Source organism: Heteronotia binoei, chromosome 19 (assembly GCF_032191835.1).
Source record: "Heteronotia binoei isolate CCM8104 ecotype False Entrance Well chromosome 19, APGP_CSIRO_Hbin_v1, whole genome shotgun sequence".
NCBI lineage: Eukaryota > Metazoa > Chordata > Lepidosauria > Squamata > Gekkonidae > Heteronotia > Heteronotia binoei.
The window spans coordinates 30,695,971-30,720,559 of record NC_083241.1 but is presented as its reverse complement, the minus strand read 5'-3'; the positions used below and the strand labels follow the sequence as shown (position 1 = coordinate 30,720,559).

Below are 24,589 nucleotides of genomic sequence, written 5' to 3'. Positions count from 1 at the left end.
TCCGTTGAGGACTTCCGACGATGCAGGAAATAGGGTTATAATTTCCGAGCGAGGTATGACTCTAACGGGCCGAGTGCGCATGCGGGTTAGATTTCCACCTTCTCTTCAGTTGCAACGGCCCCTCCCCGGTTCGAAACGCAGCGCGAGACGGGTCCGTTAGGTGAAGGGGCGGGGCTAAAAGGAGGGGTGACTGGGACGCTCAGTCCGCATGCGCGTTCTGTCCAGCTGTTTTTCTGTGTCCCCCAAGTCATGGAGGAAACGAGGATTTCTCCTGGGGGAGCTAGCAGTGACTTGGTAACCGTCTGCTCCCTTTAGCTCTGCCCCTTGGCCTCAAAATGCCAAATTGAACGTTCTTTTCCTAAGGTGGTACAGTCCTTTCAGGGCAAGGGACTACACTGCAGGGCTGGTTTGTAGAGTCAGTAGCAGTGGTGGCCAAACTTGCTTAACGTAAGAGCCACATAGAATAAATTAGGTTTTGAGAGCCATAAGACATGAATATTCAAGGAAGGAAGGAAAATAGATAGGAAGGTGGAAGTGGAAAGAAAGCAGTTTTAACTTTAAATGCATATTCTCCAAGCTGGCCAATTGGGCAGTTGGGGCTTCAAGAGCCACATGATACATGTGAATGAGCCACATGTGGCTCCAGAGCCAGTTTGGCCACCCTGGACAGCAGAATATGGGGATATTCTAGTTTTTCCCAGGCTGTGACATCTGCAAAGGAGGAGGTTTCATGGTTTTACTGTGTTGGGGCGGAGAGGGAAAATACACACCTCCCTGCATTGAGAAAATTAGTCTCTCAGGCAGATGGGTTAGGTTTAGTTACTGGCAGCGTTGCCAGCCTCCAGGTGGGACCTGCCAATCACCTGGAATTGCAGCTCATCTCCAGATTGCAGAAACCAGTTCCCCTGGAGAAAATGGATGTTTTGGAGGGTGGGCTCTGTGGCATTGTAGCCCACTGAAGTGCCTGTCCTCCCTGGGGCCCATCCCCAAATCTCCAAGAGTTTCCCAACCTGGATCTTGCCCCCCTCATCCCCCTCCCATGGCCAGGGCAACCCTAGTTACTGGCCATCGTGACTTAAATTAACCTCCTGAGCTTGAGGCATACCCAGATGTTGTTGGCCTTCATACAAAATGACACAGCTAAGGAGTGGTGTATGTGGTCCTCCACCACACCCCTTTTAGCCTTGCAACAACTCTCTGAGCTTTAATCTGATCAAAAGTTAGTGATTCTCCCAAGCAAGTTCAGCCAACAAACTTCATGGCAGAATGAGGAGGAGGGCTAGGGAGGCTTTGGTTGTGTTCAGTTCATGCCCCACTGCAAAACTTGCCTCTTTCAAAACCCAAGACGGCATGGAGCTTCTGTGCACAAATGACACTGATATGGTGCCACGTGGAGCTGAAGCTACAAGGAAGTGTTTCTAGTGGTTTCTGCAGGCTGGCAAGTAATACAATAAGCATAGCTTTGAGGTGGCACATCTTGACGAGAAATACAGTTTTCGTGTGGGAGCACCTGAACGCTTTCCACGCTCGAACGATAGAGCGATACAGTCCCCTGAGAGGACCGCAATACTTCAGAGAGTGATCTTTGCTATACCTGCATTTTGACAGGATAAAGAGAGGAATCCTGAGCAACCGACCCAAAGGGAAGGCGGTGTACAATTCAATGCATTCTTGGCCAGGTAGGACAAGTTATTCCCAATGTGGCACCCAGCAGTGGTCCCTCCTTCCTTTTCCACAACACAGCATTACCCTTTAGTTTGTGGGAAGGCCTCACTCAGAAATAGATGCCTCCCTCACAGGAGAATGCATGGCTTAGAACCAATGTCCCCTCTAAACTGAGTGTGAGCTAGCTTACAATCTTTTCGCCTCCAGCTCACACATTTTTGTCTCAGCTTAGGAAAAATGGCCCTAGAGCAAACTCATTTATGCAGTCACTCACAACTTGAATGCCAGGAGCTCACTGTTATGTACTGAATTTATTGCTTCATGCGGCTTTGCCGTGGGTCACCTGGACGGATTTGAACTCTGAACAGAAGTCAATGAGTGCTCTTGGTGCGAAACTTGACCGCTGTGATTTGGTATGGGACTCCGGGGTGTGTGGGTATGTTTCGTTTGCATGTTGATAAGTGAAGTCTCGGCCCCGCCAGTTTGTCTTTAGCATGTAGTGGCAATAAAGCATGTTCCGGGTTGAACTCCGCTGCATTGAACTCACTATTTAACACTCACAAAGTAGAATTTTTGCTCACAAGACTCCAGAGCTTAGAGCGAACATGGGTTAGAACCTCTTGATATTTGGGGGGTTAGTTCTCTTGAGAGCCACTGTGGGATTGGTTCTGCCTCCCTATGACAGCAATTTTGTGGCAGCTCCCATTTCTGTTCCTCAAAATTTCAGAAGTTTCCAAGAAGTTTGAAGACCCCTGAAGAATAGAACAGTATGCCCGAGAAAAGAATGGGGAAAACTAAGGCATCGGTACTGAGAAAGTCACTGATTTTGTAACTGTCTTTGTAAAAATTGGGGACTGCTGGGTGAAAAGAGAGATGCCATTATGAGCACTCAGACCCAGTGCCGGGTGAAACCCCGTGGAGGCCCCTCGGCAGTCAAAGTCTTGGGGCCCCCCTTGCAAATTACCTCAGAGTCTGAGCACCTGTCCCGTTGCTCATGGCCCCTGCTGCAGCCTGCAGGCACCTTCTCAAAAGCCCCTTTGACAAAGCTGTGGGTGAGAGGCAAAGAGAGGCAAACTTGGCTACAACGCCACCAGTAGCCGCACCAGGCAAGTCAGGCAAAGAGTGGCTCAGTTGCTGGCTGTACATGCAGGTGTGGAGGGCAGCAAGCAGGGGGAAAAGGGGGGGGGAAGCCAACCCAGGGCCCATAGGGGCATGGGGGCCCATAGGCCAGTGTCTACTTGGCCTAATTGTTAATCCAACCCTGCCTAGAGCATGGGGGAGGTGAAGGCCAACACCTTGAACTGCAAGTGGAAACAAACAAAGGCCAAGCCTTTGAGGGCAGGCGTGATTGGGGGTCCAACTCTATGAGCCCCCAAAGAAGGGTGCCCCCATCCTCCTTTACTTCTAATGCAGGGAAGGCATTTAAGAAGAAATGTCCCTTTAAATGTGATGGCCAGCACTCCCTTTGGAGTTCAGTTGTGCTTGTCACAACCTTGCTCCTGGCTCCACTCCAAAATCTCCTGGCTCCACCCCCAAAGTCCCCAGATATTTCCTGAGTCAGACTTGGCGCCCCTGGCAGATATGATGGTGTTTCTGGAATTGGTAGCCAGAATTGCCATGTGAGGTTCTAGTAGGCAAGCTCGGAGTCAGCCTGCTGTCTCAAGGGGAGAGCAGCCCCATCCAGAGTAGGTTGCCCACCACTTCCCAATCAAGGGAATGTCTCTGTCTCATCTCATTAATGTTTAAAGGCCTCGTCCTCTTTCTCCTGCGCTTTAGGTAGCTCAGATCTCAGATGGCCTCTATGGCTAGAGCAAATCCTGAAAACAAAACGGTGCAATAACTTTCTTTCAGGCCAAGCGAAAGGGCATAAAACATTTTGCGAGTTTTCCATTTCCACGGAACTCGTCATCAGGCTGAATGTTTATTAAAAAGAGGGGTGGGAGCGGGTTGAAGGGGGAGAAAATCTTTATGGCACTGATTGTAAGTTGCCTGCATTCTGCAGCTGCCATCTTCCAGGTGGGTTTGGAAGGGATGCAATAGCTCCATGCGCAAAGTACCTCTTGTACAAAATGTTCTCAATAATGCTTCCCTTCCAGTCTTTTGTCCGTGTGACTTTTGTCGTGTTGCACATCTTCCAGGTGGGACCTGGAGAGCTCCTAGAACTACAACTGATCTCCAACCTACAAAGATCAGTTATGGAGAACATGGCTGCTTGGGAAGGTGGATGCTATGGCATTGTACCCTTTCAAAGTCCCCAAACCCACCCACCCACCCAAAGCTACAATTCCAAATCTCCAGGAATTTCCTGACCCAGAGATGGCAATCATATTGCATCCGGAGTAGCATACCAGGCAGTCTTGTATACACTGGGTAGAGTGGTCATCAGATTGGCCCTCCACCGTTCTTTGAAGAGGAATGCCATCACCTCTTGTGCAGGTCACCCTGCGTCCCCAGGTCTCCCTGACAGCCCCAGAGCAGGCCCTGAGACCCACACATCCGTTGACCATGTTATGTGATTCCCTCTCAGGATCTGCACCCCCCTTTCCAAGGCACAGGACTTTTGCAAGACTCACTCGGAGATCCTGCGTAAGATCTTCTTGGGGCTTGTCGGTGCAGGTGAGATTCTCTGCCTAGATATGTTCTGGAAAGCAATAGAGAACTGAAGTGCCACACAATCTGGGGTGGGAGGGGGGTGCTGTTGTGGCTTATTTTTGACACTTTCAGGTGGCTTGCCTGGTCCCAGCTAAAGCACATCAAGTCTTCCAGTATCTACAACACTGCTTTTAAGGCTATAAAAGCTTTTTGGGAGCCTTTTTAAAAAGTCAATTTTAATGTGCAGACCAGCAGGTTAGTAAAAAGTTGGTGGGCCGGTAGCTGTTGTGGACTTATGCAGGAAGTGGTGGCGGCTACAAGCACAGACAGCTTCAAGAGGGGATTGGATAAGCTAGGCATATGGAGCAGAGGACCATCAGTGGCTAATAGCCAGAAGGCAGAGATGTAATGCTCTGTCTGGGGCAGTGATGTTCTGTATTCTTGGTGTTTGGGGGAGGGCAACAGTTGGAGGGCTTCTGGAGTTCTGGCCCTGCTGGTGGACCTCCTGATGGCACCTGGTTTTGGCCACTGCGTGACACAGAATGTGTGGACTGGATGGGCCATTGGCCTTATCCAACATGGCTTCCCTTACATTCTTATGTCTGGGGCACTGATGCTCTGTATTCTTGGAGCTTGGAGGCAAGAGTAGGATGGCTGCTGGAGAGAATTCTGGCTTTGCTGGTGGACCTCTTGATGGTACCTGAGCTTTGGCCACTGTGTGACACAGAATATTGGACTAGATGAGCCACTGGCCTGATCCAACAGGGCTTCTCTTATGTTCTTATGACAAGGCTGTGCCACCAAAATTTGAACATAACAGAATTCAGCCCCAGCATTAGTGGCTGGGGAGAGTGTGTTTGATGGGTTAATGGGAGAAATAACATCCAGTAGCCCCTGTGCTGTGACAGCAGAATTGATCCTCTGTTCATGGTCTTGTGTCTCCCCTCTCTAGCTTACCTGGCCTTCTTCATCGCTGCCTGTTACCTGGACTTCAAGCGGGCCTTGGCTTTGGTCATTCTAACGGCCTTGGCAGTCTTTCTTGTGACCTATAACTTGGTGCAGAAATTGTGGGGGGCACAGATCGTCCAGCTGCTGAGTCCCCTCGGGAGATGCTTGCAGAGATGCTGGCCCTGGTTGAAATGGTAAATCAGGAACCGGCTATTGGGATATTTGGTTAATATAGCAGAGTTTTGCTCAGTAATAAAAGCATGATACCCGTATGTGCCCCAGAGATCACTGTGTTCTGCTTTGCAGCATCTTTTGACCGTCCCTGGCCCAAAGGATGTTCGACTTGCCTCGACCAGGGCCAGGGCCTTTTCAGCCTTGGCCCCAGCCTGGTAGAATCAGCTCCCTGTGGTGATCCAGACCCTACCTGATTTGATGACATTTTGGAGGGCCTGCAAGATGGAGCTGTTCTGTGGGGCCTTCGATTGAGGCAGGGGACATCCTTATTTCCATCTGCTTGGCCTCCCTTGCCTGCCATGATGCTATATTATTTTATCTTAACTTATTATTCATCTCTGGGCCTACTGCTGTACTGATATATAGAATGTGGCCAATGGGAACCGCCACCTTTGATGTATGTGTTATTTGTTTTATTGTATTTTATAGTTTTAGCTTGTAGTTTTTAATTGTTCTCTCTTCCTCCTATGCGATGACCATTCCATAGCTGCATGTGTCCAAGTGTCTTGATATGCTTTTTTCTTTCCCAGGGTGCTTTATCTACTCATTCTAGTTGGCCTCATCACTTTCTTGGCTGTCGACGTGTCCCAAAGGAAAGAGCAGTTGGTGTCTCTGGGGGGCTTCAGCGTATTAGTGCTGGCGCTCTTTCTCTGTTCCAGATACCACAGCGCTGTAAGTAGCAGCATAGGGAGGCAGAGCAGTGAGCTTCCGCCTTTTGATGCAGGAAGAACCAGGTTTATCTTGAGGCAGTTTTTTTGGGTGCCAGATATTAAACTTGCCCCTTCCCCTCCGTTGACTGTCCATATGAACATATGAAGCTGCCTTCTACTGAATCAGACCCTCGGTCCATCAAAGTCTGTATTGTCTACTCAGACTTGCAGCGGATCTCCAGGGTCTCAGGCTGGGGTTTTTCACCCCTATTTGCCTGGACCCTTTTCAGTTGGCGATACCGGGGATTGAACCTGGGACCTTCTGCTTACCAAGCAGATGCTCTACCATTGAGCCACCGTCCCTCACTGGCCCCGCTTCCTCAGTGGACGAGTTCCACAGATCAGCGGGGTGCTGGTCCAAGGCCCGCTCTCCTCTTCCTCCCAGCCATTCTGCCAAATGGTTCAGGGATCCCCAACCTTCTTCAGCCTGTAGGCATCTCTGGGATTTCGACACAGGCTGGTGGCACAATCATAAAACAGCTGCCACAGGAGGCAGAGCCGATCACCAAATGTCAGGAATTGAGGCTATCCATAACTCTGACGGTAGGCGTTCAACATTCAGGCAGAAGCTCTGTTTAATGAGGTGCCTTTTAAAATTAGCGTATTGTTGCATTCATGCAAAGTAAAGTATACTTCATGGGCTAGCTAAGAAACCTTCATCTGGCAGTGTCTGCATTTTGCAGCGAAAGGGGAAAAAATGATACTTTACATAAAGCCGCTGTTTGTGTAATAGCATAGACTTCACAAACATTTTCTAAAAACACGTAACAGTGCCAGCAAATACCATGGTGCCCCTGGGAGCCATCTTGGGGAACCCTGCTGTTGCCACTTTTGTTCAGAGTGTCCTTTTCTCTTGTGTATGTGCCCGATTGCAGGTGTCCTGCAGGACCTTGTTCTGGGGGCTTGGCCTGCAGTTTCTCCTGGGAGTTTTCATCATCCGGACAGAACCTGGATTTCAGGCTTTCCAGTGGCTGGGCGAACAGATCTCGGTAAGGGGGGAATCATGACCTGTCAGTACCTCTGGGGGGGGGGTAGGTGGGGTATTTTAGAAGAATGGTTTTGGCCTGAGAATTGTCTTGGGTGAGGGTGGGAGGTGTTGTGAAGATGATAATGACAAATGTGTGAACAGGACAGGAAAGCATAGCATGTCTTCCTACAGGTTTGCTCTCGAGGTTGGTGCAGGATTGCTGTTACTGTTCATTTAATCATGTGTTTCCACACTGTCTCCTCGTTATCCTCAGGCAGAGCACTGGGGAACATGGATTCAGAATCCAGCTAAGAGTTGCCGTTGGCTCCATTATGAAAATTACATGTGGCCAATCCACATGATTTTAACAATAGTGCCAACAAGCCAGTGCTCTGTGGGCCAGTTTTCAAGTGTGAAAACAGCAGCAGGGAGAGGCTAAAAGCTTCTGTTTCCTGCCTGCTTCTGCTGCAAGCAGAACAGAACCAGTGTGTGTGTGTGAGAGAGAGAGGCAATGTCTGAGACAAAGTCCTCATATTGTTCCCGATAAAGCAGGGGTGGCCAAACTTGCTTACAAGAGCTGCACAGAATAAATGTCAGATGTTTGAGAGCCAGAAGACATGAATGTCAAATGTCTGAGGGAGGGGGGGGAAGGAAAATAAATGGGGGGAAGGAGAGGTGGAAAGAAAGTATGGTGAGCCAGTATGGTGTAGTGGTTAAGTGTGTGGACTCTTATCTGGGAGAACTGGGTTTGATTCCCCACTCCTCCACTTGCAGCTGCTGGAATGGCCTTGGGTCAGCCATAGCTCTGGCAGAGGTTGTCCTTGAAAGGGCAGCTGCTGTGAGAGCCCTCTCCAGCCCCACCCACCTCACAGGGTGTCTGTTGTGGGGGAGGAAGGTAGAGGAGATTGTGAGCCGCTCTGAGACTTTCGGAGTGGAGGGCGGGATATAAATCCAATATCATCGTCGTCGTCGTCGTCGTCGTCGTCGTCATCATCATCATCAAAGCAACTTTAACTTTGTGCCTTCTTTAAACTGCTGGTTTGGCTTGGAGAAGTGATTTAAAGAGCCAAATGCTTTCTCCAAGCTAGTGGGAAGGGTGGTGGGGGCTTCGAGAGCCACATAATATGTGTGAAAGAGCCACATGTAGCTCCCGAGTCTCAGTTTGGCCACCCCTGTGATAAAGCGTGAGGTCTTTGCAATGTGTAAGGCGTAATGTGTGGACGCTTGTCTTTCAGACAAAGGACTTCTTTCTAAGCTTCTGTTCCTCCAGCCATAAAACTAGAATGGCAGAGGCCTACAAAATGTCATCAAAAAAGCTCTCTTTGTCTTCATTTAGATCTGCACTCAGAGTATATTTTTAAACTAGATTTTAGTAACTACTTCTGTGTTCCTCCCTTCCTTCTAGGGCTTTGAGGGTAATGTATGCAGTTTTTCCCTCCCCCATTTGATCCTCATAACAACCCCACAATGAAGGTTAGGGGAAGGGAGAACAAATAACTTAAGGGTCTTAGTGCATGTGATGTGTGGTTTAACGTCCCAGTAAGTGGGAGGAGGGGAGAGACAGGCAGAGTGGCCATTTTTGATCAGGGAAATAGTGCGGTGGGAAAAATTTGCACACAGCATTCCGAAGCCCTAACTTGGCTGGCACAGGTGCTGAACATTTGTTACAATTGATGGATCTGACATAAGTGTCACTTTGTCTGGCTGGGGCCATCTGTGACATAAAATGTAATGCCAGGTGACAGAGATATAACTTGTATAAAGGACAGCAGCTCACAACTTCTGAGTTGGTGTAGCCTCATTGCAAAACCCCATGGGATGGGAGGTGTTATAGAAAAAAACCCACTTGGGTGGAGTGAATTGCCAGTGGATGCAGCACTGGGCAGACGCTGCCATGCTGCTTGACTGCGGCAGACGATGTTGTTCTGCCATGCCGAAGCAACAATCAGGGTGGCTCCATGCAGTCTCCTGTTCCCTCCTTTGCTCATGGGCTGCATAAGAGTCCTCAACGGGCCAATTCTGGCCCCCGGGCCTTATGTTTGACACCCTTGGTCTAATGTGATCTCAGCTCTTGTAAACTGAAGCGTGGTCAGCCCTCATTAAGTGCTTAGATGGGAGACTACCAAGAAAGTCCAGAGTTGCTATACAGAGGCAGGTAATGGCAAGCCCCATCTGAATGTCTCTTGCGTTGGAAACCCTATGGGGATCCCCAAAAATTGGTTGTGATTTGGTGACACTTTCCACCACCCATTCAGGGCCATCCTCTCATTGCTTTCCAGGATCACATTGCCCATCTGGAGTTGTGACCCTGGAACTCCAGAGCCACATATACTTTTGAACCTGAGTGAAGATCTGAACTCTAGTTTCCTCCGTCACCCTTTTGACCTCTTAACTTCCCATCTCTTCACCTCCTAACCCATCATGGGTTTCCCTTAGCAGCATCTCAGTTTCAGTTCCCTAATCTGTCCCTAAGGGGGCAATGGTGTGGGTAACATAAAGGAGAATATAATAATTTGGGCATCTGGTCTCTGAAGGTGGGGTGTATATTAACAACTGAAGAGGTGTCCAATGGTGCTTCTTTAGAGGTGACCATTAACTTCCATCAAAGGTACCCATCATCCCAGGCTGTTTACATTTCTTCTCTGTAATATTTATTTATTTTATTTTATTTAATTCGATTTATATCCCGCCCTACCCCACCGAGGCGGGCTCAGGGCGGCTAGATCCTTTGTCATTAAATACATACGCATGGGTCACTCTTTGCTACTCAAGCAACACTGATTTTGCACAGCACCCTGTTTGGGGGTAAATCGGCCAAGGCTCTTTCAAGAGAGCTAGTTTGGCATAGTGGTTAATGCAGCTGCTGGTGTGACCTTGGGTCAGTCACAGTTTTTGAAAGAGCTGTTCTCTCAAGATCAGTTCTCTCAGAGCTCTTTCAGCCCCGCCCACCTCACAGGGTGCCTGTTGTGGGAAGGGGAAAGGAAGAAGACTGTAAGGTGCTCTGAGACTCCAAGTGAAGGGCAGGGTATAAATCCAATCTTCATCTTCATTCACCACCAGCTTTTCCATTACAGATATTCCTCAATTACACCCGGGCCGGTTCTGGCTTCGTCTTTGGGACCAGACTAATCGAAGAATCCTTTGCCTTTCTGGTCAGTTTCAAGAACCGTTTGGAAGAAGCTGCCCTTTGACCCTTCCCAGTGATCACTTATCACTGGTTCTTAATATCAAGAGGCTGACTTTTCACTGCTCGGCTGGAAGGGCCCTTACCTGAGCTGTGAGCTGTCACCTGGGCAAAGAATTGGTAGTGAACCTGTCCCAAAATGTGCCAAAGGAACAGGTTGCATAGTAAGTACCTGGCGGTTGTCTATTGGGTGATACATTGCCTGCTTTGCTTCACGAGTCCAGGTTACTGGGTTGGCTCATGGCACCCAGCAATTATCTGCCATTTCTGCTTCCTGGATTCTCTTCTGCCCCTCTGTGCCATGCTTCCTCAGGAATCCTGCCCAGCTGCAATATATGCTCTGTTGGCCTGGAGCTCATACATGCTGGGCCTTTTTTTGCCTCCAGGCTTTGCCCATCCTTGTGTTCTTCAGCTGTGTGACATCAGTCCTCTACTACCTAGGAATCATCCAGTGGGTGATTTTGAAGGTAACGTTAGGCACAAGTCTCCGGGCACTGGAAGATATACTGTCCAGCCCTACTGAGCTTCTCAGAGCTCTGGCCCGCTGGCTTGGGGGGAAGGGGATGAGGGTGGTAACTGAGCCAGAGGCAGGATGAGAATCACTCAAGAACTTGCCTGCTGGGTCACGGAGAGATGGAAACGTCCCGCTGGCGGATGACTTCTCTCCCCGCAGATCTCCTGGGTGCTGCAGATGACCATGAACACAACCACTGCGGAGTCACTGAGCGTGGCAGGGAACATCTTCTTGGGAATGGTAAGCCTTTTTTCCAAGCACCTGGGCAAGCCCCCTGCTCCAGGCAGCGGCAGATAAAGGCATTTCCTGTGCCACTCCGGGGCTCCAGCTCCTAGGGCTATCTATGGTGCTGCAAGGAACTGCTCTACTCCCGTCGCTTCCGGGTGCCGTTCCAGCAGACTTGCAAGCAAAGGCCAGCCCCTCCTTCTGGAACCTGACTGCCTTTTTCTGCCCCGCAGACGGAGGCCCTGGTGCTCATTCATCCCTACTTGGCAGAATTGACCAGCTCGGAAATTCATGCTGTGATGACCGGCGGCTTCGCCACAGTCGCCGGGAGCGTAATGGGAGCCTACATTTCATTCGGGGTGGGTGAGCGGGCTGCTCGGGGCTCTGGAAAGGGTCCTGGGGGTGGCACCAACTAACCCTGTGGGAAAACTCTCCCAGCAAACACTTGGGAGGGTTTTACTCTCGTTTCCCCCCCCCCTTTTTTTAAATTATGCAAGCATGTCCAATATCCAAAAAAGGCATAAGGGAGTGGAGAGATGAACCTAGACCTTTCACGTCCAAGTCAAACTCTCGCTGAGTTTCCATCTTACCCTACACTATAGTTTGGTGTAGTGGTTAAGTGTGCAGACTCTTATGTGGGAGAATTGGGTTTGATTCCCCACTCCTCCACTTGCAGCTGCTGGAATGCCCTTGGGTCAGCCATAGCCCTGGCAGAAATTGTCCTTGAAAGGGCAGCTTCTGGGAGAGCTCTCTCAGCCCCACCCGCCTCACAGGGTGTCAGTTGTGGGGGGAGATAAAGGAGATTGTGAGCCACTCTGAGAATCTGATTCAGAGAGAAGGGCAGGGTATAAATCCACAGTCGTCTTCTACTTCCTGTGGTATTGGGTAGGGGCCTGCTGATACCCATGTTCCTCTCATTGAGTCCCATTGATGGCATTCCATGCTGCTTCACCTCCTTGCAATGGTCTGCTTACTCCTGACAGCTTGTCCTTTTCCACCTCTCCCCATCTCTGTGAGTTCGGCTCTGCTTCTACATTGCTCCCCCCAGTTTGTTATAGATTTGTTACGAAGGCCGGATCTGACAGAAATGTCACTTTGTTGGGCCAGGCCATGTGTCCCATAAAATGTAATGGTGCTATAAACTTTATCAAAGGTACAGGAGATATAAACTTTATAAAGGACACAGGCAAACCCAATTGATAATATATTTTTTTTCTCAAAAGACAAACATGCTTCAAACATCAACACTCTTATAGCCTAAGCTGGATAGCCCAGGCAAGTGTGATCTTATCAGATCTGGGAAGCTAAGCAGGGTCGACTCTGGAAAGTACTTGGATAGGAGATTGTCCTTGAAGTACCCAGTTGGGAGGCAGGGACAGAATTATTCAGCCAGCTCCTTGAATATACTCGAGGCTCCCAGTAGAGTTCAGTCACCAGAGGTCCCATGACTTCCAGTTGCAGACACGCACACACACAAAATACAACCCTCCCCCCCCCTTCTTACAGTATTTCCTCAAAGTATCTCCCTGATGCCCACACTCCCACGTCCACTGTCCATTACACATTAACACTAAGACACTAAGAATATAAGAATGTAAGAACAGGAGAGAAGCCATGCTGGATCAAGCCAATAGCCCATCCAGTCAAACACTCTGTGTCACGCAATGGCCAAAAAACCCAGGCGCCATCAGGAGGTCCATCAGTGGGGCCAGGACACTAGAAGCCCTCCCACTGTGGCCCCCCCAAGCACCAAGAATACAGAGCATCACTTGCCCCAGACAGAGAGTTCCATCTATACCTTTTGGTTAATGGCCACTGAGGGACCTCTGCTCCATATGTTTATCCAATCCCCTCTTGAAGCTGTCTGTGCTTGCAGCTGCTGCCGTCTCCTGTGGCAATTAATTCCATGAAGGACTTCCTTTAATCAGTTCTAACTCACTGGGGCAGCTGCCAGGGCCTAGGGCTTAAGAACATAAGAGAAGTCATGTTGGATCGGACCAATGGCTTATCCAGGCCAACACTCTGCGTCACACAGTAACCAAAACCCAGGTGCCATCAAGAGGTTCATCAGTGAGGCCAGAGTTCCAGCATACAGGTACATAATGCACAACCTCAGTCATGTGGCAATAAAGGTAATGACTAGTTGCAATAAAGGTAAAGAGCCCTGGATGGGCTGGTTGTGTTCTGCAGGCCATTAAGTTCGACATCCCTAGAACAGAACATACCCAGACCATCTCAAAGCCCCATCCCCATAAGGCCTGTGAGAAAAAGACAGGCCATCTTTCCTTTCTGTTCACTTTCATTTGCATCCCACCCCAGATAGACGCCTCCTCCTTGATCGCAGCCTCTGTGATGGCCGCACCCTGCGCTTTGGCAATGGCGAAACTTGTCTACCCAGAAGTAGAAGAGTCCAAGTTCCTGAAAATGGAGAATGTGAACATTGTCTCTGGGTGAGCACAAGAGGGGGTGAAGTCAAAGAAGGTATTGAGGGGAGGTGGGGGAGAGTAGCAATCAGGGCTGGCATTAGGAGAAACTGAGGTGGGGCAGCTGCTAGGGCCTGGGGCTTAAGAACTTAAGAGAAGCCATGTTGGATCGGACTGATGACCTATCCAGGCCAACACTCTGCATCACACAGTGGCCAGCACCCAGTTGCCATCAGGAAGTTCATTAGTGAGACCAGAATTCCAGCATTCCTCCCACTGGTGACCCCCAAGCACCAAGAATATGGAGCATCGCTGCCCCAGACACAAGAACGTAAGAGAAGCCATGCTGGATCAGGCCAATGGCCCATCCAGTCCAATATTCTGTGTCACACAGTGGCCAAAAAATCCAGGTGCCATCAGGAAGTCCATCTGTGGGGCCAGGACACTAGAAGCCCTCATGTTGTTGCCTCCTCCCCAGGCACCAAGAATAGAGAGCATCACTGCCCCAGACACAAGAACAGAAGAGAAGCCATGTTGGATCAGACCAATGGCCCGTCCAGTCCAACACTCTGGCTGGGTCTACTTTTACTGACCTCTTGCCCACAGGCCTACCCTGCCAGCATGCTCTCCATCTACTTGGGACACTATCGTCCATGCTGCCCGCCACGTGCACCGCCTAGTGTCATTGGGGAAAGTTGTGCAGGTGGGGCGGAGTGGTAGCATTTTGGGAGGCAACGTGAGTCTCTCCTGTTGCCTGCTGGCCAATGCCATCAAAGAAAGGCCTTGTAGGAGGGCTTGCAGGCAGAGGAGGGACAATTAGGCCTGTGGTGGATGGGAAGGGAGAGGCCAGTGGGGGGTGGATGGTGATGGGCAGAGGGGGTCTCTTGGCACTTTGCCCAGGACCCCCCAAAACCTGGAACCAGCCCTGATGCAGGTAATACAGTATTATAAATCCACTTCAAGTGTGAGAGACAAGATGAGCTGGCTTTCCAAAGGCAAGAGATAAGAGAGCAGGGGCGAAGCACAGCCTTATCAGCAGATTCCCTTTATAGTAGCCCTGAAGTTGGAGTTTTCTAGCTGCAAAGTTTCCTTCTGACACTAGCAGAACCTCCCAGCCTCTGTCAAATACAGCCAGCCAGAAATGTAATAGTCAGAAATCACCACTTGATGTCCCCATCTGAAGCTTGCCAGCTGTAAGGGTTTACAAAGAAGGAGGAGTCTGCTCATTTCTGTCTTGACATCCTTCCAACAGTAGGTTCCCAGGCAGGAAGTCCACAAAACCACCCCTGGTGCAATCCCTAGCCAGTCCTTTGGATGAGGAGCTGTGTGAGTGCCAGTTTGGTGTAGTGGTTAAGCGCGTGGACTCTTATCTGGGAGAGCCGGGTTTGATTTCCCACTTCTCCACATGCAGCTGTTGGAGTGATGTTGGGCCAGTTCTCTTAGAACTGTTCTGCTCAAGAGTAGTTCTCAAAAGAGCTCTCTCAGCCCCACCTACCTCCCAGGTGTCTGTTGTGGGGAGAAGAAGGGAAAGGAGATTGTAAATCAATCTGAGACTCTGGGTGGAGGGCAGGATATAAATCTAATCTTCTTCTGTCTCTGAGGCCCACCTGTGACACTCTTTCTTTTCTTCTCTTTTCACAACACCTTCTTGCAGGGATGAGAAGAACATTCTAGAAGCTGCCAGCAACGGGGCCGCGATTTCCGTGGGGCTGGTCGCCAACATTGCAGCCAACCTCATTGCTTTCTTGGCAATGCTAGCTTTCATCAATGCCGTACTGGCTTGGCTGGGGCACATGGTCAACATCCCAGGACTCTCTTTTGAGGTATGCCCCCCCGTCCCAACACAACCGGGGGGGGGCTCCCGAGTACTGGGGGGTGGAAATATGATGAGGCAGCAGAATAGAGAGGAGGGAGCTCCTGCCCACAAGTGTTCAAAGAAATCCAAAAGTACCTCTAGGTTTCTCCAAACTTATTTCTTTGCCAGTCCTCTGGCGAGTTTTCATTTATTAGTTATGGACAGGGCTTTTTTAAAAAAGCAGGAACACAATTCCGGCTGGCTTGGTGCCAGGGGGCATGGCCTAATATGCAAATGAGTTCCTGTTGGGCTTTTCTACAAAAAAGCCCTGTGAGAAACTATGGTGACATCAGGGGGTGTGGCCTTAATATGCAAATGTGTTCCTGCTGGGCTTTTTCTACAAAAATAGCCCTGGTTATCGATATGTTTGTTAGCTTATCTTGGGAATTTATTCGCTGCACGTACTGTCAAGTGTCCGGAGCCACTTGCAGCCCAAACTGAGGACATGTTTCGTTGGAGGAAGCAAGTCCCAGCGTTCAGTAAGGACTTCTTCAAAACAAAGGGCCACACAGTCCTTAAGTATAAATCCGCATTAATGACATCAAACTCAGAGACAAGAATGACAGTCCCACTGGACGGATTAGTGAGAGCAGTGCGCACATGCCGTGGCTCAGTGAGAGCGCCTCTGCTTTGCACGGAGAAGGTCCCAGGTTCAACCTCCAGTGACGTGTGCCCGTTAAAGGGATCGGGTAGCAGGTGCTGTGAAAGGCCTCTGCCTGGTCTGAGTAGAGTAGACGCTACGAACCTCAGTGGATGGTTCTCATTCAGTAGACAGCAGAGGCACATGATTAAATCCCCATTTCTCCAGAATCATTAATGGAAGGAAATGGTGGTGGGGAGCATACCGCTTTGCCTTTCTTCTTCCTCCCTTTTCTCCTATGCTGTCTTTAACTTGAATACCTTACCCTAAATCTCAAGCACATTTTGGGAAGGGATGGGACAGGAATGAGGATACTGTTGGAGCGAGTGACTCAGCATGCCTGGACATTGGGGGGGGGGGTGTGTGTGTGTGTGTTAACTTCACTCTAAGTATGTTGAGTGACTCAGCATATCTGGACATTGGGGGTGGTGTTAACATCACTCTGTGTTGAGTGACTCAGCATGCCTGGACATGGGGGGTGTTAACATCACTCTGTGTTGAGTGACTCAGCATGCCTGGACATGGGGGGGGGGTGTTAACATCACTCTTAAGTATGTTGAGTGACTCAGCAAACCTGGACATTCGGAGAGGGGGGTGTATAGGTGTTCTCTTCTTTGTCTTAATCTGGGAGCTGCCCTCCTCCAGTCCCTCTTCACTCTTTGTACATGGCCTTCCATGGAGACACACATCTCTGCAGGTCTCTCCTGTGGACACAGTGCCCTCATACATACACATGATGCTGGACAAGCTGGTCATTTATGATAAAGTACTCTCTAGATTAGGCTTCACTTGCTCCTTTAGATTGCAGCCTGAATATGAATAAATGTACGTTTACCCTTTTTAGCAATATACTTCTTGGGAGATTTAATTATTGCACTCAGTATCACACTTCTATGATTGAGGGTGAAATCACATAACACTAAATAATGCACTTTCAATCCACTTTCAAGGCACTTTCCTACTGGATTTTGTTGCGTGAATTGGCAAAATCTGGTTGGAAAGTGCTTTGAAAGTGCATTTAGTGGGTGTGATCACAGCCTGAGCAAAACTCTGCTCCATTGACTGAATATCCCAATAGGTCCATGTTGACCTGTGATGGGCCTGAGTGGTGCAGAACACAGTGGGGCAGGGAGATGTCCCTCCCGTGTTGGCAGGAGTGGGGAAGCAGCCGGTTCGTTAGCCCCGAACTTTGGTCCCAGAACTCCTTCCTGCTTTCCAGATGATTTGCTCCTACGTGTTGGTGCCCCTGGCCTTCTTGCTGGGGGCCAGCTGGGAGGATGCCCCCATCGTTGCCGAGCTGCTAGGGATCAAGTTCTTCCTGAACGAGTTTGTGGCCTATCAGCAGCTGTCCACTTACAGGAAGCGGCGGCTGGACGGGCTGCCCGAGTGGGGGAGAGCAAAGAAGCAGTGGATTTCAGTAAGTGAGATATGAAGATGCAGAAATGTTGCTGGGGGGGGGGGGAAATGTCCCACCCAGATGATCACCATCATATAACTTTATTGACATATCAAGAAACTGACATTTGAGATTAAGTCTTCAAATGACTTTTAGAATATATCAAATTAGAAAGCAGCCTTTTTCTAGAGCACTCATAAAAAGGACAGTCCAAGGTTATATGATCAGTTGCATCCAAAGAATTAAGATCACAGGGACGTAAATGGTCATGGCCTTGGGATAAGAACATAAGAGAAGCCATGTTGGATGAGGCCAGTGGCCCATACAGTCCAACACTGTGTCACAAAGTGGCCAAAAAAACCCAAGTGTCATCAGGAGGTCCATCAGTGGGGCCAGGACACTAGAAGTCCTCACACTCTTGCCCCTCACAAGCACCAAGATAGTCCCCTGGGCAAGCACTGGTTGTTTCCGACTCTGGGGTGACGTCGCATCATGACATTTTCACAGCAGACTTGAGCGTCTCCCTCCTGGATGTGGAGATATCTGCCAGAAAGCATCTTAGAACGGAATGCATTTACCCTTGCTAGCAAAAAGGCTTGTGCTGTGAAGGAACATCAAGAACGTGGTGATATCTATCGGGCCACCCTGCCCAAATGATTGATAAGACCAAGTCTAGCGGGTGCCCCACCACAATGCTCTGGTCCCACAGTACCACTTCTCTGCTATCCACATGACTGTGGGACAAGTGTTCTGCATGGGCCCAGAGCCCAGACAAGTTTATGAGGAGTGTAGATCAGACATGTCCAGTTGCAAACAATGATACAATGACACTGATTCTCCCCCCTTTGTCTTGTTAACCTAGGTGAGATCTGAGATCATCGCAACGTTTGCCCTCTGTGGGTTTGCCAATCTGGGTTCTACTGGGATCATGCTAGGAGCCTTAAGTGAGTCCACAGGCCTGGTGGTCATCGCGGTGGTTGAGAGGAGGGAGACGCTCAGAGGAAGAGCCCTAAACTTGGAGGCTTTCAGCTAGGCCCCAGAGGCACTGCAAAATGACCAACCCTTTCTGCGGTACCTGCACACAGTTGAGAACATAAGCCATGTTGGATCAGGCCAATGGCCCATCCAGTCCAACACTCTGTGGCCAAAAAAACCAGGCACCATCAGGAAGTCCACCAGTGGGGCCAGGACACTAGAAACCTCCCCACTGTTGCCCCCCAAGCAGCAAGAATACAGTGTTACTGCCCCAGACGGAGAGTACCAACAATACACTGTGGCTAATAGCCACTGATGGACATCTCCTCCATCTGTTTATCCAATCCCCTCTTGAAGCCATAAGAACATAAAAGAAGCCATGTTGGATCAGGCCAGTGGCCCATCCAGTCCAACAGTCTGTGTCACAAAGTGGCCAAAATAAAACTTCAGGTGCCATCAGGAGGTCCACCAGTGGGGCCAGGAAACTAGAAGCCTTCCAGTGTGGCCCCCCCCAAACACCAAGAATACAGAGCATCACTGCCCCAGTTCCAACAATACACTGTGGCTAGTAGCCACCGATGGTTGCCTGCTATTCCCACCTAAAGCACTGCAGGCCATTGGGGCTTTGGCCTGGCAGGCACATACTCAGAAAATGCTGCTCACGCCTGACTCTTGTCTTTTGTTATTTTTTTTTTTGTAAGCCTCCCTGTCACCACAGCGCAAAAGCGAATTTTCTAGCATCGTCGTGTCATCTTTGTTCACCGGAGCGTGCGTCTCTCTCGTCAATGCATGTGTTGCAGGTATGACCCAGGTGCTTTGGGGCAGGTGCAACTTCAGAGATTAGGGGGAGGGACTGGTTTGGGGAATCTTAAGCCTGACACACAAAGTGAACACAGAGAATGGTACGGAGAAACAGGCTACGTTGTCTCTTCTTGGATGGCCCACTGAATAATCTGACGCAGAGGAAAAACAAGCTGACTGAATAGGTGTGTGTGTCCCCCTCCCCAGTTCCGCTGTCCCTCTGGGGTTCTGAACTCCCAGACTTCACAAGACTCCCCCCCCCGACTGTTGCACCCCCACAGGGATCCTGTATGTGCCCCGAGAAGAGAAGGTCTTTTGCCCAACCTTCTTCAAGACAGCCAACCTCAGTTCCACCAGCTACTCCATCTACCTCTGCTGCCAAGAATTGTTTTCCAGGTGAGTCACACAAGCATCATGCCTCGTGCCTAGACTGCAGGGAGCCAAACGAAGGCCTTTGCTTCTCAGATGCAAAACCTTCACCTCTTCTCACCGAGTTCAACAGGATACCAGACCAGCCTGGGACCTCACCAGGCAGGAGACTGAAGGTGTGCTTGGCTGAGGATTGCTTTGTGCATCACAGCAAAGACACCCAGTGTGGCATAGTGGTTGGAGCGTCAGACTAGGATCTGGAAGACTCAGCTTCGAATCACTCCTCTGCCATGGAAGCTCGCTGGGTGACCTTGAGCCAGTCACGTGCTCTCTTAAGCCTCCTCCCAACCCATAGAAGTGGACAAGAGCCCAGGAGCACCTTCAAGACAAACAAAATTTGTGGCAGGGTAGGAGCTTTCGTGAGTCACTGCTCCCTTTTTCAGATACAGAAGCTCCTCCTCTGCCAGAAATTTTGTTAGTCTTTAAGGTGCTCCTGGACTCTTGCTCTTTTCTGTTGCCACAGACAGACTAACATGGTCTGCCTCCCAAGGTTGTTGTTGCTGGATACTGTAACTCTGCATGCAAGAGAATCTGGGAGGGAAAAGGTTAAGGGAATTATCTCTCGGATACACTTGACAGTTGGCCCCACCCTCTCATGGGTTAGATGTTGAGCTTCTCTGGCCATTCCTTACCTTCTGTTTTTCATCTTATATAGGCAGGGCTATTTTTTGCAGAAAAAGCCCAACAGGAACTCATTTGCATATTAGGCCACACCCCCATTATTTCACACAGGGCTTTTTTGTAGAAAAACCCCACCAGGAATTTATTTGCATATTGGGCTACACCCCATGACACCAAGCCAGCCAAAGCTGCGTTCCTGCTCAGAAAAAGCCCTGTGTTTAGGACCTGTCTTATTCTCTATCTTCCCAGGGCTTGGAGCTTTAGCAAGTTAACCCTTTTGAAGTTTAGTCTGTTCACAATAAGCAGTGCCAGATTAAACCCTGTGGAGGTCCCTATTTATTTATTTTAGTCTATTTCTATTCCTCCCATTCCCCGTAGGGCTCAGGGCGGAGTACAACATATGATAAAACAATAAAATACAATAAAAACATTTTATAAGCAGACAACTCAACAGCACTCAAAAAATTTACCACAATCCCATATTGCCCAGCCTGGCCATCTCACATCATGATAGGCAGTTCAAGTCTTGGGGGCCCCCTCACAAATTATCTCAGAGTCACTCCCACCCCACCCGCGACCCCCGCTGCAGCCTGCAGGCCCCTTCTCCAAAGCCTCTCTGACAAAGCTGCGGGGGAGAGGCAGAGAGAGGCAAACATGGTGGCGATGCCAGCAGCAGTCGCACCAGGCAAATTGGGCAAAGAGCAGCTCAGTTGCTGGCTGCTCATGCAGGCTGTGAGGGCTGCAAGCAGGGGGGGTGGGAATGGGGGGAAAGCCAGCCTGGGGCCCCTAAAGGTGTGGGGGCCCATTGGCCAGAGCCTGCTTGGCCTAGTTGTTAATCCAGCCCTGACAATAAGTTAAATGTTCCCACATGAATATAGATAATGTAAGATGTGCTTTTTCTGTGAGTAAAATTTCTTTCTCTTGTTACCACTGGGGTCATATCATCTTTGTAAATAGCCTGAACAGCATTTCCCCCTTAACAGGGAAGCACAGAGGATCAGGAATACTGCATAAAGCTTCTATGCTTCCAAAGGAAATTATTATCATTATTATTTACGTTTAACGCAATAGTTGTGAAAATAAAATAGAGAGGAGAATGATGTAAATTGCTTTGGGTTGCATTGGGAGAAAGGTGGGGTATAAATGAAGTAAATAAATAAAGAGGCATTTTAAGCAAGACGGGCTTCCGATTATGTTGGAGAAACGTCGACTGAGGAGTGACACGATCGAGGTTTACAAGATTGTGCATGGGATAGAGAAGGTAGAGAAAGAAGTACTTTTCTCCCTTTCTCACAATACGAGAACTCCTGAGCACTCCATGAAATTGCTGAGCAGTCGAGTTAGAACTGATAAAAGGAAGTCCTTCTTCACCCAAATGGATGATTAACACATGGAATTCACTGCCACAGCAGCTGCAAGCATAGATGGCTTTAAGAGGGGATCGGAGAAAAATATGGAGCAGAGGTCCATCAGTGGCTATTAGCCACAGGGTATAGATGGAACTCCCTGTCTGTGGCAAGTGATGCTCTGTATTCTTGGTGCTTGGGGGGGAGGGTACAGAAGGAGGGCTTCTAGTGTCCCGGGCCCCACTGATGGACCTCCTGAGGGCACCTGGTTTTTTTGGCCACTATGTTACACAGTGTTGGATTGGATAGCTCACTGGCCTGATGTAACATGGCTTCTCTTATGTTCCTTCTACTGTAACATTTGAGAAGGAACTAGCTTGGGTAAAATGTGAAACCAGATTTATTTTTTTGCTTCTGATCCCTGCATGCTTTCTGTGAAGATGTTGGTGACTAGATATTCATGACCAGCAGATGGCGCTCATATCCCTTTAAATGTATTTTTCAGGAGTCCTTTAAAACAAAATGATCTCACAGAGTTGCAGCTAACAGCTGTTTTTCCAAAAAGAATCATGGCATCATAGAGCGGGAAGGGTCCTCCAGGGCCATCTAGTCTAACCCCCTGCACAATGCAGGAAGCTTACAAATACCTCCCCCACACCCCACCTTCCTGCCCTCCTTCTCATGATCTGTCTAATTCACAAGATCAGCATTGCTGTCAGATGGCCACCTAGCCTCTGTTTAAAAACCTCCACGGAAGGAGAGCCCACCACCTCTCAAGGAAGCCTGTTCCACTGAGGAACCGCTTTGTCAGGAACTTCTTCCTGATGTTTAGCCAAAAACTCTTTTTGATTAATTTCAACCTGTAGGTTATGGGTCGACCTTCGGGGGCAACAGAAAAGAGTCAGTGTGATTTCCCAGGCACCTGATAAAGGACATTATAGGCACAGATTTTTGAGTAATATTTGAACACATTAAGCTTGCCCTAAACTGTGTCAGATCCTCAGTCCATCGAGATCAGTACTGTCTACTCAGACTGGCAGTGGCTCTCCGGGGTCTCAGATCAAGATCTTTTACATCAACTATCGCTTGTTCCTTTTTTTAACTGGAGGTGCTGGGGATTGAACCTGGGACCCTTCAGCATGCCAAGCAGATGCTCTACCTCTAAGCCATGTCCCCTCCTTTAGTGTTGGCTTTCTCTTTAATGAAACACTGTGGGACTATGTCATAGGAGTTCCTTCCTGATTTATTTCTGGAAAGGTTCCCACTTTTGCTTCCAGTATGGCACAACTGTCCAGAAAATATGAGAGAGTTCAATGAGTTTTTCTAATATTGCATAATTTATTCTGAGATCAGCATCTGAAATGTTAAAAAAATAAATGAGGCATGGAAGATGTGGAAGGAGAGAATGCGGAGACACCTCAGAAGGTCAGATGAGTTAGTGTGAGCTAAGCTGAGTTAGTGTGCGCTAGCTCACACATTTTTGTCTTAGCTCAGGAAAAATGGTCTCAGAGCGAACTGATTTATGCAGTTGCTCACAACTTTAATGCCAATAGCTCACAAATTAGAATTTTTGTTCACAAGGCTCCACAGTCTAAAGGGAGCATTGGTCAGCAGCAATATTCCATAAATCCAATCTCTTTTCTTCTACTTACGGCAGCTGAAAAATGTACCCAAAAGGGAAATTAGCAGCTCCCCGGAGCCATGCGGGGGTAGGGGAAAGCAGTAATTCCACCCTGGCTGCTGTCCTGAAATCCTCTCTCTTTCACAGCACCTCCGCAGGAACCGGTGGCTCCTTTTCTTTCTCAACCCCTTGGCACGATCAAGATGTCAACACTACTGCAACGTATCTCCAGCAATGCTGCGGATCCTATACGGCCCCAGCCTGCAGGAAGCCCTAACTGCCCCGGAATGGGTCAGGAGAGCGACAGAGGGCATCTTTATGGCGGCCTCACCATAAAACGCCGCAAAGTTTGTTTTTATATTGGGGGAAAAAAATAATAAAAGTACATGTGCACAACTTCAGTGGCAGTTCATGTCAAGAAGGGGCGAAATATCACTTGCAGACGTGAGCAGGGGGGTCATATTGTGGAAAAAGAGGTGCCGGAGCTCATTAGCACAGCTCGTTTGCATAGCCACACAACCGACATCACCAGAAGGTGGACTAAGTTATATCAGCATCTTATCTTAAAATGCTTCTTGAATTATAGTTGTTATAATAAAACCTCATTCCCATCATACTTTTTAAATTACTTTCTCCTGCGTGGCCACAGCGGCATGAGGAAGATTTCCATCCGTCTGCTTTATATGTTTGGGTTATTGTCCCATTTTTTTTTTGGTGGGGAGAAATATTAGCAAGTTGGCAAAATTTTAAGAGTTCAGCAAAGAGTTCACGGTGGGTTGGCAGAGCCCTGTTGAACAATGGAGCCCAGAAGCAAGTATTTTTTCAGAGGAAGGGAGGGTAAGAAAGAAGGAGCACAATGAATTTTAGAGGTTCTGCAGCACTGCTCCTGGGAGCTCCTGCACAAAATGAGGCCTGAACTGTCCATGTTGATAGCAGGGAGGGGGAGAACCAGGGCCCTTTCCTAAAGGCCTCCTGAGGGTACATAAAACTTCCAGCGAACGTCTGGACTGCTTTAAACTTGGTGCGGTGTTCCATTTTAAGAAAAACCAGTGAGACAGCACGAACTCAGCTTCTGCGGCTCATCTTGGTGTCAACTTGCTGTGAAACCCCAGCACCAGCTCCTAAGGCTGAGTTCATCGCCAGGGTCTGTACGGGGCCTCCGAAGCAGAGTTGCCAGCCTCCAGGTCTCCAGACAACCAAGACCCATTCCCAAAATCTCCAGGAATTTCCAAACCCAGACGGCAACCCTAACCCATTGCAGACACGTACTTAGGGGCTGTGGACAAGTTTCTCCAAAGGGGAATCGGTCTCCACACAACCAAGATCCGTTCCCCTGGAGAAAATGGCTGCTTTGGAAGGTGGACTCTATGAGATTATACCCTACTGAGATCCCTCCCCAAACTCTGCCCTCTCCCAGATCCCGCACCCCAAATCTCCAGGTGT

At 49.1% G+C, this 24,589-nt stretch overlaps 1 protein-coding gene across 1 annotated transcript; it reads left to right on the top strand.

Moving 5' to 3' along the window:
* The first annotated feature begins 55 nt into the window (after positions 1-55).
* LOC132587659 (sodium/nucleoside cotransporter 2-like) lies at positions 56-23,540 on the top strand. The gene is made up of 17 exons (XM_060259976.1): positions 56-85; positions 1,609-1,679; positions 4,193-4,281; positions 5,210-5,399; positions 5,970-6,111; positions 7,025-7,138; positions 10,191-10,268; positions 10,687-10,767; positions 10,974-11,054; positions 11,273-11,398; positions 13,359-13,489; positions 15,117-15,285; positions 17,177-17,374; positions 18,216-18,297; positions 19,030-19,128; positions 19,411-19,525; positions 23,294-23,540. The coding sequence occupies exons 1-17, from the start codon at positions 56-58 to the stop codon at positions 23,421-23,423; spliced, it is 1,926 nt and encodes a 641-aa protein (XP_060115959.1). The 3' UTR covers positions 23,424-23,540.
* The last annotated feature ends 1,049 nt before the right edge of the window (positions 23,541-24,589 follow it).

Excerpts from the sequence above, each read along its gene's own strand:
- LOC132587659 (XM_060259976.1), top strand. The coding sequence starts at position 56 with ATGACTCTAACGGGCCGAGTGCGCATGCGG. Across the intron at positions 18,298-19,029 it reads GATCATGCTAGGAGCCTTAA|CCTCCCTGTCACCACAGCGC; the intron begins GTGAGTCCACAG and ends TTTTTTTGTAAG. Across the intron at positions 19,129-19,410 it reads CGTCAATGCATGTGTTGCAG|GGATCCTGTATGTGCCCCGA; the intron begins GTATGACCCAGG and ends GCACCCCCACAG.